The sequence below is a fragment of the Oreochromis niloticus genome, linkage group LG3 (genome assembly GCF_001858045.2).
Source record: "Oreochromis niloticus isolate F11D_XX linkage group LG3, O_niloticus_UMD_NMBU, whole genome shotgun sequence".
Classification (NCBI taxonomy): Eukaryota; Metazoa; Chordata; class Actinopteri; order Cichliformes; family Cichlidae; genus Oreochromis; species Oreochromis niloticus.
In genome coordinates this window covers 18349030-18364689 of record NC_031967.2, presented here as the reverse complement: position 1 = coordinate 18364689, position 15660 = coordinate 18349030, and the positions used below count along the sequence as shown (strand labels likewise).

General features: G+C 40.4%; 1 protein-coding gene across 5 annotated transcripts in view; it reads right to left on the bottom strand.

The window, feature by feature from the left end:
- Window positions 1-7026: 7026 nt before the first annotated feature.
- The window catches only part of arap2 (ArfGAP with RhoGAP domain, ankyrin repeat and PH domain 2), a 159537-nt gene continuing 150903 nt past the window's right edge, over window positions 7027-15660 (bottom strand). For 4 of the 5 annotated variants that reach the window (XM_019354343.2, XM_005454399.4, XM_005454401.4 and 1 more), the window contains 3 exons: window positions 13281-13344; window positions 11194-11316; window positions 7027-10387 (listed from right to left, as the gene is read on the bottom strand). In XM_019354343.2, coding sequence (XP_019209888.1) covers window positions 9953-10387; window positions 11194-11316; window positions 13281-13344 — 622 coding nt within the window. In that variant the 3' untranslated portion in view covers window positions 7027-9952. The remainder of the gene's footprint in view (window positions 10388-11193; window positions 11317-13280; window positions 13345-15660) is intronic. The other variant, XM_005454400.4, reaches the window with a different exon arrangement.

The following is a 15660-nucleotide window of genomic DNA, read 5'->3' as shown; positions in this document are numbered from 1 at the left end:
GGTGCTCTGCTGGTCACTCCGGGGAGCTGGGCGCCTGCTTTAATCAAGGTCCCAAGCATGAACAGAAAGCCAATGCAGGGGCTGTGGATTCAGGGGGTCACAGTGTCATCTAGCATTATCCCGCTCTCACTGACTCTCACTTCTGTTCTTACAGCGTTAAATGCTCACATATGCAATCACACATTTTCTATTAGTCCCATCTATCTCACCCATTTCCCTCACCTTCCTCTTCCCCCTGTATGTCGGACCATTCCCGAGCTCGTTCCCTGGCTGCTGGAACAAAGCGCCCCATTGGGCGACAGCACGCACAGGTCAGCTTGGCCTTTCCTCTCAATTCACCTCTGGGGTGGATTACTAAATGGAAATGACCACAGGGTTTCACAGGTCCACCCCGATCAGCTCACAGCTCCTTCTCTCTCTCAGCCAGTTCTCTTTTATTTTCAAGCGGGCGAACCTTCACCTAGTCCCAGAGACCTTCAGATGCAGCCTGCCTCTGCGTCTTTTTTTTAATCCATCGACTGAGGGTGTATCAATGTTAGAATTGTCTCCTCTACAGCAGTACACGCAGCAGAGACTAAACCTAAGCATTTATTTTTCATCTTAAAGGGGTGCCCCAGAGAATCACTGGCGGGTTTACAGTGTACATACGGTTGGAGAGACTTGAAAGAGACAAATTTTAAAAATTAATGGTCAAAAAGCTGCTCAGCAGAAGCAAAGACATTCTGACCTAAGACTGTGTCAAGCTCCAAGCAATCTGAATTCAGCAATTTCCATAATACTGCTTCATCGTGTCTACACGCCCGATAATTGCCGTGTCTTTCAAACACGGCAGCGTCTCATAATGCAGACTTTCCTTTCAGACCTTAGAGAGCATCCCTTCACGACCAAATACATTATACTGCATTCACAGGCTGAGTTGTACTCTTCATGACAAGTAACCTGATCTCCATTTAGGGAAACGTCAGCCTGGTTCCAGACATATCTCGTCTCTTCTTTTGCTTTCTGTTTCTTTCTTTTTTAAAGAGATTCAAATGGCTCTAATGTTGTGGTAATTAAACGCGGTTTCCACAACCGGGGGGAAAAAATAACAACATGAACCAGACCCAGCCACTAAAATACAGGAAAGTGTGTGTTACATGAACATGTGAAGCATTTCACTGAAACAAACAACAAATCAAAGCAGGAGCAGAAGTTTTTTCATCAAAATGTCAGGTGATAGAGCAGGTTTGACAGGTGATCACATGGTTGGGGGTTTGATAAGCGGTTCCTCTATTTTTTGGGAGTGTTTATGGTTAACACACTAAGCCCTGAGTTCATTTTCTTTAATTTTATTTTATTTATATAGTGGTCAAACCCCCCGGGCACCGGGCCACAAGAGTTGAGGCTTGGGTGTGAAATTCATGGTTTTCAGCGTTTTTATCATTTTTTATCATTATTTTTTAATCGTTTTTATCGTTACCTCGGTTTCCCTGGTTCTTTTCCTGTTTGTTATGAATAAATAATCTTTTCTCTGGTACCGGTACTGGTTTTATTTTGTTGTATTTATCCGCAACACCTTAAAGGCTGGTCCGTGAAAATATTGTTGGACATAAACTGGTCTGTGGTGCAAAAAGTTTGGGGACTGCTGCTGTAAGGTAAAGACCCTACAATTATAGAGGGGTAACACCAACAGTCATATGACCCCCTATGAGCGAGCACTTGGCGACAGTGGGAAAGAAAAACTCCATTTTAACAGGAAGAAACCTCCAGCAGAACCAGGCTCAGGGAGGGGCGGGGCCATCTGACGGGAATGGTCTCATATGACAACTTAAACACACTGTAAACACTTTGCAGGACCTTGCAGAAGCTACAAAAGTTGCCATAAAAGCAGGTGTACAAACCACCATTCACTACACCAAAGAGAAAAAACAGACAGGAACAAAAGGTTGCGCTGAGTAATAAAGTAACAAAAATGGCAATTCGGTTAGATTATCAGGTTATGAAAATATTTCTTGCTTGGCAGCAGCCCTCTAGAAAACATATTGGTATCTTGCTGCTGTGTCTCATAAGCTTTGTGGCTGGATGAGATAATGTGTTATGAGTGGGACTTCTATGGCAAAAAAAAGAAAAAGAAAATGTGTTTGTGTGTCTGCTTCGCAGCTGCTGGGTAACTACCTGCCTGCCTACAGTCCTACAGTCGTATGCAAAACAAATTGGAAATATGTGTCAGTTACAGGACGCTGATGTTATTACCAAAACAAATACAGTGTCATCACTGCGGTGACCTCCTCCATCTGGCAGCATTCCTGTAATTCCAGTGATGGGAAAAAGTATATGAAAATGATCTACGGGCGTGTTCTCCCACACAGTTTAATTGGAATGTTAACGTTCCCTTCTTTATCATTAGCCCTGCAGTGACTTGTTCCCTCCCTCAACCAGCAGGAGGAGGACGAGGAGGCACGTGGAGGGGGAGGGGGGCTTGGGGGGGTCTGATTGAGGTTTTAAAGACTCAATCCCAGGTGAATTGCAATTGCAGAGGCTTTTAATTAGATAAAGCTCGGCCGGTTTGAACATATACTTTACAGCCGTGTCAGGCTAAAAGGGTCTGTGTGTCGTAAATATCACCCGAGACATTAATAGAATTGAGATTAGAGGGCAGAATGTGCAGATCAGCGCAAAAAGAAAAAAGAAAGGCAGCCAGCAGTGGGACGACTTCATGCAGCGAGCTATTTATAGCTGCTCAAATGGACGGCCCCATTAATATAAGACTTACCCTTTCTGGAAATGTAAATCACCAGGGCCGTGGCTCGACACGCGTTATACAGCTTCAGTATGTCGGAGTGAACAGTACAGTTTCTTTGATTTACGCAGGCCTGGGATAGAGCAAAGAAGACCGCCTAATTTCTGTGCTGTTTACATATATGTGTGTGTGTTTTAAGTCAATGTGGTGACCATTTTTCCCCTTCTACGTCTAAAAGTAAGCATCTATCTAAGATAAAGGACATTTTAATTGCATGCCCATTTCAAAAAGGTTAGCTAGTGCTTCTCAAGCAGACAAGAATAATGTAAATGCCCACAGTGGTATTAAAGCCATGTTGGAATCTGTCACTCATCTGCTCTTTTTCACGCCCCCCCCCTTGATGTTTATATTATTCATAGACAAAGCAAATGAGCACCAAAGATGGAGTGAAAGATCAGAACGCGGTCTCAGTGGAGACTTCCTGAAGGCCAAGGGCTGATCAATAACCTCCACATTTTCAAACAGCACTGGATTAAGTCCAACATGGCTTGTTTTTTTGTTGTTTCAAAATAAAATAAAATCCTGCACAGACTCCAGGTTTAATTGAGAAACGTCTCATGTCCAATCATTGGGCTTTGCGTCTCTTCTTTTTGAAATACCTTGTCATTTCTTCTCTCTGTTTCACCAGCGTATCAGCTCATTACTTTCTAACCCTCCACCCACCGTCTCTCACTGTCATTGCAGTCTGTGGGAAGACTGCGCACAGCTCAGCCTTACTCTGCTACAGTACACCTCTGCATGCATGCACTGTATGCCTCCCAGCTCTCCTCCCAGAGCTGGAAGAAAGATAAAGATGCCTTGCTGTAGGTAAGGTAAAGCGACAATAAGCACGGAGTACTTAAGTTTTTCCAAGCCTCAGCTTTATTCACTGAATGTATTAAAAAAGTATAGCTTTGTATTTTTAGATGCGACTTTCAGAAGCCCGTCACTACTGCAGTATATGATATGCAAATCACTTAGCTGCCTCTTGAAACTTGAAGTGTGGTCAGTGATAAATTTCCGCTGATTGACGGCGCGATGCAAATAACGCATGAGTCGAGAAGTCTGAAATCAGCCACTGTAATTATGAGGCAATTAAAAACAAACAAACAAGAAAAGGAGAAAGCCACACTAGATGTGCAGTGATGGAGTCCGGAGTTTGCCACTTCATTTTGTGCAGAGATAAAGAAAATGAGTCAGTGACTGCCGGGATGGATAACATGGGGGGAAAAAAATCTAATTTGTTAACTGTAAAGCACAAGATTTTTAATAAAGGTGCAAAAAGATGAGGAAAAAAGCCCTCTGCAAGAGTTTTATATATAAGGAAAAGTAGTCATTAGTCATAGAGGAGCCTGAGAGCTCCATTCTTAATATAATTTCGCATTATTAATTTGGCTGCATTAACAAGTAGCAGCGAGTTGTTAGTTTAATCTTTAACAATGCATCACCCTCTCAACTAAGAGCCACATTTCCATGGTAACAGGCGGCGACACAAGCTAACCAGTGGCACCAAATAACTGTAATTTGTTGGGGGAGGGTTCACCATGACGTCTTAGAGCAAAGGTGTCGGAGTGTTTCTGTTTGACCAAGACAATGAATGTACTAAACCTCAGCCCTGTCACCTGTCTGCACTCATGCTCATGCACAATGCTACTGGAACTATTTTTCTTTCTTTTGCATCTGCACTGATAAATTTAGACACTTTTCTTTCCAGAAAGCAAACATAGTCTGTTAAAGTGACAGAAACTGAGAGGTTTGATATGGTTCTGTTCAATCGGTGGTGTTTTCTGGTCTTTAAAAAAGGCCTTAATTTACCTAAAATTCATGAAAAAGCAGTCCCAACTTAACTAAAGATAAAAGATCAAAGATTCAGTTCAAACATCCGACAGTCCCTCCCACTACAAAAACACCATTTAAGCTTCACAGAGATAAAATCACTGTAATTTCACAGCTTTTACAATGGGTTGCCTAAGACTGTGTAGGTGGACCTCATAGAATGACTACCATCTGAAAGTCAGTGCCTCACACTTGAGCAAATGTACTTATTAAGTTATTTTCATCATTGCAGCCACACAAGCTGCCGCTGACACAACAATTTGGTCAAAGTCGGCACATTAAATAGGCTCATGCCTTGGCAGGGCTTTTTTTTTCTTTAAATACTGTCCCCTTTAACGCCATATGGTGACCTCTGTACATCGTAGGCCTCGAGAGGGAGTCGACAAAATGCTGGGTCAAACCGACGCAGGGGACAATAGAGGTAAATAATATATGTGGGAGGATGCATTGGAGGATGGGTGGATGTAAAGATGGCAGGGCATCAGTGTATGTAATTTAGAGGGACTCTTAATATAATTATGTAAAAATTAAGCACTAACTGTTCTCAGGTCACTCTCAGAAACTCAGAGACACTCCAAGGAATGTTTCCAGGAGTTTCTTGAATCTGTGCCATGAAGAATTAAGAAAGCTCTGAAGGGGGTCCAACCCAGTACCTAATAAAGTGTCCGATAGTATCAAATGTGAGAAGATAAAGAAAATACTGGCACTCTGAGGAAAAAAAAAAACTTCACTATACTTAATAAGGGGCAAAAAGACAGACTCGTTAAAGCAATAAACCGTTATCAGCACAGATGAGTGCTGGTGGGTTTTTTCTTTTCTATATTCCTCATGAACGGGCACTCTATATGTCCTTTAAAATTTTGTAGTTAAGCTCTCTATTACTGTATTGTATTACTTTGTATGATATATAAGAACCAATAGTTTTAACTGAGTGTAGCGCTGGAAGCAAGCCAGAGTACTTGGAATAAAAGGACTCTCAACAGGCCTGTTAAGTAGGAATGTATTCATTTCTGCTAGTGCAATGAACATAGACCTAATTAATATACAGTTGTGTGTAGAAACCCCACATTTCCACAGTGCAAACAAAGCCTTAATAAGAAATGCTCAGACTCTGAATGCACGAATGTGGTCGCTCCATGATTAGAATATAAGGACATGACACAAAGGACAAGCAGCTGGCGTGTGAGGCATAATGAAAATAAAATGTTGATATGAATTTTTCATGGAGGGACCTGTGACAATTGCCTACGTGTGCACTTTCCGACTCCTATACATTATTCAAAGAGAGTTTATTTTTGAGTTTCAGTCCAGAAAAAGTAGAATCCAGTATAATTTGTGAATAAAATAATGATATAATTACATATGAATAAGTCAAAGATTTTTTTTAAAAAGTCTCTTTTTCTGGTCACAGGAATCCAAAACATGAGTTGGGTTGCTCTTTGTGGCTCCTGGTTAGTATCTCTTAAAGCTCACAGAGATGAACATAGATTACAGCTGAGTATACAGGAGATATCTGCTCAATGGAATTTTAAATCTTTAGATATTCGGAGAAGATTTACCATGCGAGAAAAGCTTAAATTATTCTGTTTTATACACCAGAAGAGAGCAGATGTGAGCTTTCAGCAACTGAACATGAAAAAAGAAAACACTTTAAAAAAAAAAAAAAAAAAAAAAAAAAAAGGCAATCATAATGCATAATAAACCTGAAAGAAGTGATGGTAATTATCATTAAACACTGATGTTTATCATTTTTTTAATACCACATTTCTACCACCGCAGAAATCTTCTTTCACTCATATTAAATAACTTTAATTATCCGATGGATCTGCCTGTAGTTATAGTTTTCTCACTGCAAAAAGTAGAGAGATGACAATTTATGTGAAAGAAAAGAGAAGGGAGGGAAAAAAGAGAGAATCTCCAATTCTGTTACAGTCTCACACTGACACTTCTGCCATCTCCACTGTTCCCACCATCTGTATTTCTGTGGAAACACAGGAAAGGTAATTTTTAGCCAGAACTTTTGGCAAAGATAGAAATGTTTAATTTGCGCCGCACAACAGATGCAGCCGTGACACGAGAAAGAGAGACTGCACCGCTTCTCAATTTATGAATGTTTTCTGCTAGCAAGTGTTACGTGCAACATATATTTGGTCTTGAGCTTCATAAAAGGTGTCCATAAATGTATATGTTTATCCATTTATCATCTAGATAGCTCATTGTTCCATAGCAGCAATACAAAGAGAGCTTTTTTGATTGAACTTGAATGTTTTGAATACACAGTGGGTCTTTTTTGGACAAATCTTTTGCTCTGGCTTCAGTCGTAATCACGGAGGTCACTTCTATTAAAAGGTGTTAAAAGCTACTGCCCTATTCTCATTTTGACAAAACATAAATTTTAGTAATGCTTTATCTTAGTGCAGCATTTGATATTGTGAACAAAAAACTAATTTTTGGCAGACTTGTAAATTAGGTGTTTTCTGGTTTAATCCTCAGAGCACATCTTTCAGGTATGAGATACATTGTAGCCATTTACATTTAAAAAAAAAAAAAATCTGATTTATATCAATTTCAATTCAATTCAGTTTTATTGCTATAGCGACTAATGACAGCAACAGTTGCCATAATGTGCTTTATGTTCTAAGGTTAAGAGCCTGCAATAATATAGAAAAATCCCAGCAATCAGATGACTGTCTATGAGCAAGCATCACATCACGTATCAGAATGTGACTGGGACATGTGGAGTCCCACAGGGTTCAATTCTCGGGCCACTACTTTTTAATTCGACACTCTCCGGCAACCTAATCACTTACTTATCACCTGCACAACTCCTGTGTAACACAAACTTATAATCAGCTAATCACATGGCAGGAACTGTAGGCATATTCAAGACAGCCTGCTGAAGTTCAAACTGAGTATCAAAATGGGGAAGAAAGGTGACTTACGGTAAGTAACTTTGAATGTAGCACCGGTGTTGGTACCAAAGATGCTGGTTTGAATATTTCAGAAACTGCTGATCTACTGGCATGTTCTTGCTCAGAACAGTACCTCTGAACATACAATATATCAAGCCTTAAGGTAGATGGGCTAGAGCAGAAGGAAACTGAAGCTACAATTCACACAACTTGACCAAAATTGGACAATAGAAAACTGAAAAAAAACATTGCCTGATCTGATGAGTCTCGACTTCTGCTGCGACATTCAGGTGGTTGGGTCAGAGGTTGGTGTAAACAATATGAAAGCATGTATCCATTCTGGCTTGTATCAACAGTTCAGGCCATGTTCAGGTAATGTAATGGTGTGAGGGCTATTTTGGGACCCTTAGTACCAACTTAGCATCATTTAAACACCACAGCCTACCTGAGTATTGTTGCTGACCTTGTCCACCTGTTTATGACCACAGTGTATCCATCTTTTGGTGGATGCTTCCAGCTGGATAACACACAATGTCACAAAGTGCAAATAGTTTTTGTAGTTGTTGTTGTTTTTAAGCTATTTAAGGTGCACTAAGCATACTTGGGTCTTTCAGCACCCATAAGCACTACAGGCCCATAAACTTCGTGTCAATCTTTAAATAAATGAGAGTCAGAGTTAGTTAATGACATAAATATTGTATTTTTCTCACTTTGACTGCAAAGACAAAAGTCCAAGTTACATATTTTGGCAATTTAGGGCCAAGCAACATCATATTAATAACTAAATCAATATGCTTTAGAGGGATCTTCTCCAGTCTCCCTAAAATATATTTAGACATCTACAGCTCTGTCAGAAAGCTGCTGCAAGAGCTCTAACAAGAACCAAGAGAACTGAGCACAATACTGATGTTTACACTGACTCCCAGAGAAGACATTGAGAGAGCTGCTACTTGTTTATAGGTCACTCAATAATCTCAGGCATACATACATTTCCGACAATCCCTAGACGAATTTATACCCAAGAGGATGCACAGATCTTTAAAAAGCAGTCAGCTGGTATAACCTAAAGACACATCAGAACACACTAAAGATGCTTTCAACCACTTCCTCCACACAGATGGATCCATCTTTCTGATAATCAGTGATTAATACAAACCAACTTTAATTCTGTTATCTGCATTTATTTTGGTTAGCATTTGAACCACTGAATCACTGTTTTGAATGTGGTGATGAGATTATGATCTCTTGCATCATCATGCTGATATTTTCTGTTTTCAGGCCTTTTTTCTTTTTAAAATACCAGAAAAAAAGATAACCCATAGAAACAAGCTAGCAAAATGTTAGTCCAGGATTAGTCCAGGAACAAATTAACAACGTAACTATCCAGGGTAATGTTGAGCACAAATGTCTGTGAAAACGCTCAACATGAATGTGCAACTTCACTAAATGTTTAAGCAATTAGCACATTTATTTATATATTTATGCTGTACATTAATTTTACATTTGGCGGCGGCCCCCTGCAAAGTTTAAAAATGTAATCTTAGGCTTCAAGAACACTGCTAGTAGAGCTACAGTTCAGTTACAATTGTAACAGTTACAGTGGTAGAAAAACTGCTAGAACCATAAAAGCAACTACAAATAAATAAAGGTACCTAACACTTTGGCCAATGTGCCACAGCCAGCTAATATTGTATCGTACTTCTATTTAAAACCATTAATTAGTTGTGCACACCAAATTAGCTTTTTGTGCATCAACATGCACGAATGTATTATTTTCTTGGCAGTACTGTACATATCCGGGAGAATGTTGTCCTGTAAGGCAATGATTCCCAAAGTGTGGGCTGCAGCCCCCTGGTGGACTGCCATGGTGCTGCAGGTGGGCAGCAATAATAACGAAAATTTAGCTTTGAAATTACTATAGTTACATATTTGTATTAGTGCTGTCCATGTTAATCTCGTTAAAATGACGTCAACGCCATAACTGCATTAACGCGGCAAATCTCCATTAGCGAGTCAACGCAGGCTTTGGCAAGGCTTTAGCTGGAAAAAAAGACATTACATAAGCATTTGGAAATACTTCTGGAAACTTCTGAGTTTGATAGCTGAACATATTTACGCAACTTTCTCTAGCTTTCAAAGAGTGGTATATAAATCTCAATTTGTAGTGCTTGGGTCAGCGCCATGGCCAGCTGAGGTTTGCGTGACCTTTGCAGTCTCCTGCACCTGTTTTCCACATTCCCATGTGCATCGCCATCTCCATATATATACACAAGTTCAAAAGCTCAAGTAAGACTGTGATCATCACTCATGACAGCAACTTGTTCTCTGTTCATTAATACTGTGTAGTCTTTCAGCCAGTCTTCCGTCATCTTTTTCCTCCCACTTTGTGTTATTGTTCAAAATGATCATGATACTGTATGTAATTTCCCCCTCCTGTCTCCTCCTGTCAGTCATTGTTCTTATTAGTGCGACCAGTCTTGTTCAGCACCGAGTTGAGTTCATTCAGCAGACTTGGAGGCAGTATAGCTTCCCCACCCAGAGCAGGTCTTTTATTGACGGTCTTACAGCCGCTTTGAGGGAGAACGGGCAAAGGCATGGGCTGCATGTGTCTGGAAGAAGATGGTGAGGGGAGCCGTAGAGGCAGGCAAACATCCACTGAAGTTCTTCTGTTTGGGATTGCTGGGGGTTTGAATGGTTCGTTGGACTTTGGAGCACCTATGGTGTTGGACTTTGGAACAGCTATGGGGTTGGATTTTGGAAGACCCATGGTATTGGACTTTGGAGCACCTATGGTGTTGGACTTGAAGTGGGGACTAGGATCCTTGGCGGGCCTCCGTTCTCCATCTCCAAGAGCTCCAAGAGAAACCCTCCTTTCGGTTGTCTGTAGGTAAACATGGCAGATATAGATGTAGTAAAACCACAGACTCTTCAATCTTATAATCAGTCATAGCATGATGCATGATGACAAGAATAAAACTAAAGCTAAATACAACTAAAAAGTGTTCCACAGTCTGTCTGATGGTCTCCGTGTTGGTGTTGTTTCTGTATCATCATAATAATGTTGGTCCAGTATGAACATGACAACTGATCAATCATGTTGATCTCATAGCTTAGGGATGTGGTGTCATTAGGTGTATGGTGGCTGGTCTGCAGGAATACTGATCCTGGACTAACATTTTTACTCTGATGTAGGAACAACACCAACACGAGGATATCAGATTGTGCGTCTTCCGCTCTATGGCTCTATGGCAAACATAGCCATATTTTGAAACTCTTGAAAAACTAATAATAATACTAATATTAATATTGATCAATTACTTTCCAACCTAACCATAGTAGCAAATAAGAGCTATAAAGAAAAACCCACCACTCCTCAGCCTCCAAGTAGATGCACCTATGGTATAAATGTGAAAATCCAAGGTAACTCCTTTTCTGAGTTATTACATTCACAAAATTTTCAGAAAACCTGACCTTTGACTTTGGGATCAGGGTCAGAGGACCTTGAGGTCAATGTTACTGAGATTTAAAGTCATCTGAGTTTTTTAGTAGATGCACCTCTGCTATCAATTTGAAAATCCTACATTCCCTCATTCTTGTGTTCGCAAAGTCAGGTGTTTACGCTGCCAGCCACAACAATACCCCCCATCAGCCTTTTAGGGCCAAGGGGTAAAAAAACCAGTTCCTCACCTGTTTGCTAGAGTTGAGGTTCTGAGGCAGCACCTTGCTCCCTTCAGTTAGAGCTCCACCTCTGGAGGATTTGTGATCTGCCGTTTCCTTTGAGTTGGTGGATGCATGAAGGTCAGAACCATACTGAAGGCACAAGGCATACATCATGAAAACGGGTTATATATCATTTAAAACAAGGTCACTTTATTTTCATTTATTGTCTTTGTATGCTCTTTAAGGTCCAGCTCTGCACGTATGAGACCTGTGCAGTAAAATGTAATGTACATAAAATGGAGCAGATGAGGAATAACATGAATGAATAGACTAATGATGACTCCAAGATGCACTAAAAACTAGATGGTTGCCCTTGACTGTGCAAGAATGAAGGAAGGAAAGAAAGGAGAAACAGAACTGTCAGCAACAATATTTGTTTTTGAAAGTATGAATAAATAATAAAAAGCATGATATCGCTCCTTAGTCTAAAATATCTACGTGCCGGTTCCGTTTTCAGTCAGATTGAGACAAGCATCTTTAATAATGAGGGGAAGTCAAAGAATCATGATACTCTCTTCCAGTACAGCAGTCTGGCTGCGCTCTGATCTCCGGCTAAACTTTCTCTTTAACAATGTCTCCTTTTAAATCACCGTGCCCCCCCCCCCAACCTGTAGAACTGTCTCGCTTTAACAAATCCTTATTTCATCACTGCCAGGACCTGTCCTTGGACCTTTACACCCTCCCCCAACTCTCGAACACCCGCCATCACCCATTCTACCTTGCTTCAGAATGAGGTCCTCCATCGCCAGTTGCTATGGAAACTGTTGGAGCACAATGCTCACTAACAGGTAAGGGAAGGGAAATCAAGAACAAGTGCTTTCCGTCTACTTTCTCATCTGCACTTTCTCTCTGCCCTTCCCACAAGTCCCGCGTCCTTCCCTCAAGCCTCTGCGTTGGAAGCTGACAATCCTGATATTTAGCAGATTTGGGAAGAGAATTCTAATATTTTTAGCCGGCTCCGGTCTGCTATAGATTTAGTTGTTGCAGAGCAGAGAGCTTCTGCAAAGATCGAGGAGGAGGGGGGAAGTCCACTGAAATAAACACCTTGAAACACTTAGAAACAACAGACAAAAATTGCTTTCCCCTTTAGATCAATCTCTCCCCGACAGTGTTGCCCTTTTTACTTTCTAACCCAAACTAAGGCACTAAAAGGCTTTTACAGTAAGCACCTGTGATAAACAACACTTTGCTGCAGACGGGTTCCCATAAAGGGAGACAGCCAGAGTGCTAATACTGATGAAATGTGCTGAGCATACAATACAGAGCTGGCAAATCTTCCTTCGATCTTTCAGTTAAGGACGAGTGTGAAGTTCAACTTTGGTCTTTTACTTGAAAATGAGCAAAAAATAGACACCAGTGTTGAGTCTAATGAGAAAATAAGACGCCGTTTCTCTTGGAGGGGAGCAGAAATGACTGCGAGAGTGAAAATTAACACAAGATTATGACACGTGCGTAGCTGTTCTCCCCTTGGTTTGCTTTGCCCTGCATTATTTATGTCATATGTGCTGTGTCAGCGACTGACAGCGACAACACTTAGCTCTATCTGGAGGCTAAGTACCACAATGTGATTGTTACAGTCGCCTTGACCTTATTCTCACAGCTTTTCCACATAAAGTGATTTATGTTATTGCTGAGTGACCTCGAAAACTTTACAGTTCTCTCCCCTGTTTATGTATTTTTGTCTGCCTAACCGTACAAAGGAAAAGGATGATTGGGAGGAAAAATATATGATTTATCATATCTCCTTGTTCTGAGATATGGATTGTAAAAAAAATATGATTTATTCTGTCTGTATTTGAGGGTATTTTTCATCCAAATATGGAAGGGAAAAGGAGGAGGATATGTCCACAGCGTGCATGTCACATTCACTGATATTTTTGGCTCACGACACCGCAATAAAAGGCTTAGAGAGAGGGATGCACATAGTTCTCCTGCAGTCCTGCAGCTACACCGCACACTTCAGCGTCTGCTCATTAAATTGCCTTATCGAGCGTCTGCATGAGAGAATTCCTCGCTCCTGTTTTAACTTCCTCTCTAGTTGCGCGTCATCTTACCTTCATCCTGATGATGTCTGTCACCCAGTTGACCTGCGTCTCCCTCTTGTCGCAGCAGAAATGCCTGAGGAGGAGAAAGCTTGGTCACATCAGTCGCTGATTTCCACCTCATTATTTTCACACCCATTTTAATCAGGCAGCTGGACTTGGTGAGTCACAGCACTGGACACAGTTTCTTCTGAGGGGATCACCGAATAAAAAAAATAAAAAAAAGACTGCGCCATAGCTGCAGTCACCTTTGATTCTGCGAATCTGCATTAATAAAGTCTATATACGCAGCAATGATTAGTTTTGTGAGATATAATTTAGGATGAAGGTTTAAAGTAATACCTGTCATGCACTGTACTCCAGGTTTGCTATTATTAAAAGAGCAGAAATGAAATGAAACATACAGTGCTGTGAAAAACTATTTGCTCCCTTGTTGGTTTCTTAGTTTTTTGCATATTTGTCACACTTACATGTTTCAGATCATCGATCAAAACTGAACATTGGACAAACATAACCAGAGTAAACACAAAAATGTTTAAATGATCATTTCATTTACTAAGGTTAAAAGTTATCCAACCCTACCTGGCCCTGTGTGTGAAAAAATAATTGCCCCCTAAGCCTAATAACTGGTTGTGCAAGAACTGCAATCAAGTGTTTGCGATAACTGACAGTAAGTCTTTTACATCACTGTGGAGGAACTTTGGCCCACTCATCATTACAGAATTGTTTCAAGTCACATTGGTGTATTTTCAGCCATGAACGGCCTGTTTTAGGTCATGCCAAAGCATCTCAATCTGATTGGAGTCCAGACTTTGAATAGACCGCTCCAAACCTCAATGTTTTTTTGACCCATTCAGAGGTGGACTGGCTGGTGTGTTTCAGATCTTGAGCTTCAGGGCATGAAGTATGAACTGATGGCCAGAAACTAACTTTCTGGAAGCAGCCCCAGACCGTCACACTACCACCACCATGTTTGACTGCTGTATGATGTTGTTTTCTTTTCTAAAATGCTGTGTTAGTTTTATTCCACATGTAACAGGACTCAACCCCTCCAAAAAGTTCACCTTTTGTCTCATCAGTCTACAGAATATTTTACCAAAAGTATCTGAGGTCATCAAGAGGTTTTTTGGTAAATGTGAAACAAGCCTTTGAGTTCTTTTTGGTCACCAATGGTTTTCTCCTTGTTCTCTCCCATGGATGCCATTTTTGCCCAATCGCTTTTCTTATTGATGAATCGTGAACTCTCACTTCAACTGAGACAAGTGAGGCCTGCAGTTCTTTAGATGCTTCTCTGGGTTCTTTTGCGACCTCTGTTGTGAGTCGTCAATCCTTGGGAAGGTTCACACCATTCCAAATTTTCCCTATTTGTGGATAATGGCTCTCACTGTGGTTCACTGGAGTCCCAAACCTTAGAAATGGCTTTGCAACCATTTCTAGACTGATAGATATGAGTTTGTTTCTCAGCTGTTTCTTTAGATCGTGATGTGTTGCTTTCTGAGATCTTTTAGCCTGCTTCAGTTTACATGATTTCTTGATCCAGCAGGTGTGACAATAATCAGGCCTGGGTGTGGCTAGTGAAACTGAACTCAGCTTTCCTAAAAATGTCGTTAATCCCAATAAATTACCGAGCTCGGTTGGTATTATGGGACCTTATCCCCACCCCTAAAACATGAACTAATTATTTAAAAACTGAGTTTAGTATTTACTCTGGTTATCTTTTGCTAATGTTATGCTCTGTTTAATGATGTGAAACATAAGTGTGACAAATATGCAAAAAACAAAGAAATCAGAAATGGAGAAAATAGTTTCTCACAGCACTGTATAACAAAGTCATGTGGCATATATAGTGCCATATATATAAGATGTTACTCTTTGCATTCAAGCGGATAAAACTACAGCAGAAAGTTTTGTGAGGGACTAATTAACATGAAGGTTAAAGCAGAAGTGTGTTTCACCACGTCCACAGATAAAATTAACATCAAATAGAATTCACTGAATTAATGTGCAATCACTGTAATTTTGTATCCTCTGCAGAACTGTAATATAATATTTTAATTATTTTGACCATAGCTTGGCTGAATACTCGATAATGTGAAAATCTATATTCCCCGTATAACGAAGGCTTTAAATTCAACATATAATCAGCACTGGGTAATAATCACTCGTACCTAAACCTTAACTGATAGTCTAGACATTGTCAGACAGGAAACATTCGGTATTTGCTCTGACACAGGGTGGATGGGAGTTTATTTGTATTCTTATCAGTACTTTTTGAAGAAGAAAGAATCAAATTAATAACAGATATTACATAATGTTGTAGCAGATTTTGTCAGGTAGCCAAGTGAAGTTATGTGGATCTCATGAGTTAATTCGGGTGTGAGGTCGGAGTGGG